General features: G+C 58.9%; 2 protein-coding genes across 2 annotated transcripts in view; one reads left to right on the forward strand and one right to left on the reverse strand.

The window, feature by feature from the left end:
- Positions 1–985: 985 nt before the first annotated feature.
- PANX3 (pannexin 3) lies at positions 986–3,288 on the forward strand. Its single transcript, XM_009892560.1, has 4 exons — positions 986–1,166; positions 1,882–2,024; positions 2,130–2,344; positions 2,496–3,288. Exons 1-4 carry the CDS (start codon positions 986–988, stop codon positions 3,286–3,288), a joined length of 1,332 nt encoding a protein of 443 aa, XP_009890862.1.
- Positions 3,289–3,377: 89 nt separating this feature from the next.
- The window catches only part of SIAE (sialic acid acetylesterase), a gene marked incomplete at its 5' end in the record, with an annotated part of 8,446 nt that continues 7,496 nt past the window's right edge, over positions 3,378–4,327 (reverse strand). Inside the window, one exon of the mRNA XM_009892561.1 lies at positions 3,378–3,408. Within this exon, the coding sequence (XP_009890863.1) occupies positions 3,378–3,408 (31 nt within the window). The remainder of the gene's footprint in view (positions 3,409–4,327) is intronic.

Here is a 4,327-nt window from a genome sequence, read left to right on the forward strand (position 1 = left end):
CATCATCCGAAAATCCATCGAAAGTGCAATTTGGCAGCGGCTGTGGGGTTGTTTTTTTTTTTTTGCTGTGTCGAGAGACTGCGCGGGGAGTTCCTCCGCTCGGCTTGGCCGAGCAGCTCCGGGACTCCCTCCGCTCTGCGCTGCCAGCAGTGTCGGCGTGGGTTTTTGGGGAACGACTACGCTGCCGGGAGAAACTTCATCCCACCGCCCCTTCCAATTTCCCTGTCGCTTATTCTACATCCCATTATTGGGATCCCTCTCCCTCGGGAGCTTGCCTTGGAGCCAGGTTCCTTCCCCCGTGCCCCGGCAGCGAGGTGAGGGGAGAGATTGAAAAACCGGGGAACCGCAGCTGATGTTCTGCTTCAAAATCGCAGCCACCAGCGGTTGGCGTCTCTTTAGCCTGTCCCCAAAAACTCGGGGCTGGCAGCAGGACTTTCTCCAGCCCCTCCGGCTGGTTTGAGTGCGGGAAAGGGCTCTTTGTACCCCACGGGGCCACCGTGTACCTGGCTGGGGCTTTTCGGTCGGGTAACGCCCAGCCTCCTGCCTCCCCGCACAAGGCGAAAATAGCCGAGGAGCCCCACGCCCCTCGAACGCGCCGCCAGAAATACATCTGCTTATGACAGAGGGACGTAAAACCACGAGGAGCCGGGGAGCGGCTGTGGCTGGGGAGGAACGTTGCCTTCCCAGCCCAGTGCTGCAGCTGCTGGTTTGTTGGTTGTTTGGGGTTTTTTTTGGTGGTTTTTTTTTTTTCTTTTTCTATTTTGGGGCGTGCTATTTGCAAAAAGGCTTCCCCCTGTAATTACCAGTCGATTTAACGCACCGTCTAAGCTGTCATTTCCAGCCGCCTGGTACGGAGCGCTTGGCAAGCGATGCCTTCAGCCCTACAAAGTCGCTCCTCGAGTTGGTCACACCTCAGACGACACCAGAGCCTCCAGGCAGCAGCAGCAGCAGCAGTCGCCGTCGTCTCCTCTTCCTCGATAGAAAAATGTCCCTCTCGCACACGGCCGCCGAGTACATGCTCTCCGATGCTCTCCTCCCAGATCCCGGCGGTTCCCGAGCCAAAGGCCTGCGGTTGGAGCTGCCGAGCGATCGCCTGCTGAAGTTCGTCACCGTGGGGCTGCCCCTCTTCCTCGTCTCGCTGGCTTTCGCCCGAGAGTTCTCCGCCGGTGAGTTGCGGCTTTTGCAACGGGGATCTTCGGGTCGCGGGTGATTGCCGGTGGCAGTTCAGCTATCGCTGCAAAACCCTCATGGTCGCGGTCTGTGGTGGGGCAGCCCGGAAATCCATTTTTAGGAACCACAAACAATTTATTGATTGTTTTTAATGGATTATTGATTGCTGGGAAAGCCCCGGAACAGCTGTGCCATACCCCAGGGCCGTCGGTGAATCAATGCCCTGCCTGAGCTGCTTTCCCCCAGCACCTTTGGGTGCCACGGGGTTGTTTCCGAGGAGGAGGAGGGCACCGGCAGCGCGGCTCAGGGGATGCATCCCGCTGGGCTTTGCGAGGGCAGCACAGAGGGTTGCATTGATGGTGCGTCGTAACCTCAGGCTAAATCTGGTCTTGGCTGACGAAATCCCACTGCTGCCCTTGGGGATTTGGTTTGACTCCGGTTTCTGGCCGGTCTCTTAATTGTCCCCCAGCCATGTACCCACAGCTGTGCTCAAAGGGGTTGTGTTTGGGAAGCGATGGAAAAGTCCTCGCTGGAAAAAAGCGGCGGTGGGGAAGGACAGCTACAAAATGACTGTGAAAAAGGGCCTTTTTAATTCAAAGTGACACCTTAGATGTCGTCACCTTCCTGTAACGGGTCGGCGCCTGGCTGTGGGGCGCTCGCCTGTGCTCGCCGGACCTCTGTGGCTGAGGTTCCCCCTCCTCCTCACCCTAGGCTCGCAGATCAGCTGCTTCTCTCCCACCAACTTCACGGGGAAGCAGTCCGCCTACGTTGACACGGCTTGCTGGGACTCCCTCCTCCACCACGGCTTCGACACCGAGGGACACGCCGTCACCAAGTCCCTCTGGGCTCTCAAGGTAGGGGACAAGCTGGCGTCTGGGTGCCCTCAGGTCCAGCCTGGGCGCGCAGCAGAGGTGAAGCAACTCCCCGCCGCTCACCGCCGGCTTTTCTCCTTTCCCCAGGTCTTCCCCTACTCGCTGCTGGTGGTGGCGGTGCTCATGTACCTGCCCTACCTGCTGTGGCGTTACGTGGCCGCCCCTGCCCTCCACTCCGACCTCCTCTTCATCATCGACGAGCTGGACAAATCCTACAACCGTTCCGTGCGCCTGGTGCAGCACATGAGGAAGGTCCAGCAGGCCAGCGCCGAGCCGGAGCGATTCTGGGAGGAATACGAGAGGTGAGGCCGCCGGGCAGCCTCGACTGGTCACCGCGTCTCTCCCAGGCCCCTCCACATGGCGTGGCTGTTGCCATGTTCAGGATGGACTTGGGTGAAGCGACTCGGTTTGGGGGGTGGCTCTGAGTCCCTGCTGTGTCCCCTCTGTCCCCAGGGCTCGCCGGGAGAGGTATTTTGAGTTCCCCTTGCTGGAGCGCTACCTCACCTGCAAGCAGCACGCCCACTCCCTGGTGTTCATCTACATCCTGAGGAACCTTCTGCTGCTCTTGTTCTTGGCTGCCACCTGCCTCTACCTGGTCTTCCTCCACCTCAACATCTTCTTCCAGGACGAGTTCAGCTGCTCCATCAAAACGGGGCTGCTCCAGGAGGAGCCCCACATCCCCCCGCTCATCCCTTGCAAGTTGGTCTTCTTCTCCGTCTTCCAGCTCATCAGCCTCTCGGTCGGCGGCGTCTATGTCCTCCTCATGCCCGTCGTCATCTACAACGCCTTGCAGCTCTGCCAGTGGGACAAGGGGCTGCTCTCCGTCTACGAGATGCTGCCCGCCTTTGACCTCCTCAGCCGCAAGATGCTCACCTGCCCCGTCAACGACCTCAACGTCATCCTCCTCTTCCTCCGGGCCAACATCTCCGAGCTGACCTCCTTCAGCCGCCTCAACGCCGTGAGCGCCTTGAGGGAAGCCACCGCCAACAAGGAAGACATCGACACCGTCGTCGACTTCATGACGCTGCTGGCCGGGCTGGAGACCACCAAGCCCAAACACCACGTTTGCCCTCCCGAGGCCGACGGCAGCGCTCCCCTCTCCAACGGCGGGGCTCTAGGTAGGCTCTTTTTTTTCGGTCGAGAAGACTTCTTCGCTCTCCTCTTGGCTCCTCCACAGCCAGATCCCACCCAAGGGGTGATGTTGGATCACACCACCGTGGCCCTAAACCCTTCGCCAAGATCTTAAGGTGTTTGGGGGGGGTTGACACGGGTCGCCGGGAGGGCCACCGGCTCCGTTTGCAGCCGGGGATGGGTTCTGGCAGCCGGGATGCGATGCTACTGCGAGCCCACGCGTGGGCAGCGGTTGCTATAGGAACGGAAAGCGGAGAGCGAGCGGCTTAAATCCAAGCTCTGGGCAAACTGGGGGACCCGGGAGGAGGGGAGGAGGTGTGGAGAGAGCAGCCCAGCCTGCTGGGAGTGGGGTGGGGAGCTTAAAATCCTGGTGGGAGAGGGGCTGATGCCAAGGATGTGGCCTCGCAGGGATCCCCGACCTGGCAGGGCGGGAGCCAGGACGCCTGGACTCCTTTCCCAGCCCTGGCTACAGTCCGAGGGCCGTGATTTTTTTTTAAAAAAACACCCAGATTGAGCTGTATTTAGCATCCTTCGTTGGCATGGCAACCGCGGGGCTAGCACAACTGGCTCTCGGGCTAGTCACACGCTGGCAGAGAAAGCTGAAGATCCCGATTCGTGATCACTCAGTTAATAAGTTCCTCCTTTTCCTTCTCCCCCCTTGCTCAGAAGCGAAACCTGGAGTGGATTTGATGGGAAAAGCCTCCCGGGACTCGCTGGGCTCTGCCTGACCCCTCGACTGCCGCCGGGACCTGCCCGGTTGCTCTCCGGGGATCCAGTTTGATCCAATTCCATGTTGCCAGCGGTCGCTCGAGCGCATTAAACTCTGGTTTTGATACAGCCTGGTGGGGTGATGTCTGTCGGGCGACAGCGGCCGCCACGCTGAGCTCACCCGCCTTTGGGGTTCCCCATCTTACATAACGATTTTCCAGCAAAAAAAGGTTAAATTATCATTTTTTTTTAATTTTTTTAAATTTTTTTTTGGCGCAGAGACTCTCGGATGTCTTATTTCCCAGCGCTGGCTGCCACGTCACGCCTCTTCCACCCCAAATTTCCCCGCTGTTAGGGCGGGAGGGGGAGAATGGAGGATTTAAAGGATGCTCCTCTAAAGGGAGGGGAAAAAAAAAAAAAAAAAAAGGCTCCAAAGAAAAAACAAA

Source organism: Charadrius vociferus, unplaced genomic scaffold, assembly GCF_000708025.1.
Source record: "Charadrius vociferus isolate BGI_N301 unplaced genomic scaffold, ASM70802v2 scaffold289, whole genome shotgun sequence".
Lineage (NCBI taxonomy): Eukaryota > Metazoa > Chordata > Aves > Charadriiformes > Charadriidae > Charadrius > Charadrius vociferus.

What these genes read in the sequence shown, in the direction of transcription:
- PANX3 (XM_009892560.1), top strand. Translation starts at nt 986, where the DNA reads ATGTCCCTCTCGCACACGGCCGCCGAGTACATGCTCTCCGATGCTCTC. An exon ending in AGTCCCTCTGGGCTCTCAAG is followed by an intron (nt 2,025 to 2,129) that starts GTAGGGGACAAG and finishes TCCTTTCCCCAG; the next exon opens with GTCTTCCCCTACTCGCTGCT. An exon ending in TTCTGGGAGGAATACGAGAG is followed by an intron (nt 2,345 to 2,495) that starts GTGAGGCCGCCG and finishes CTCTGTCCCCAG; the next exon opens with GGCTCGCCGGGAGAGGTATT.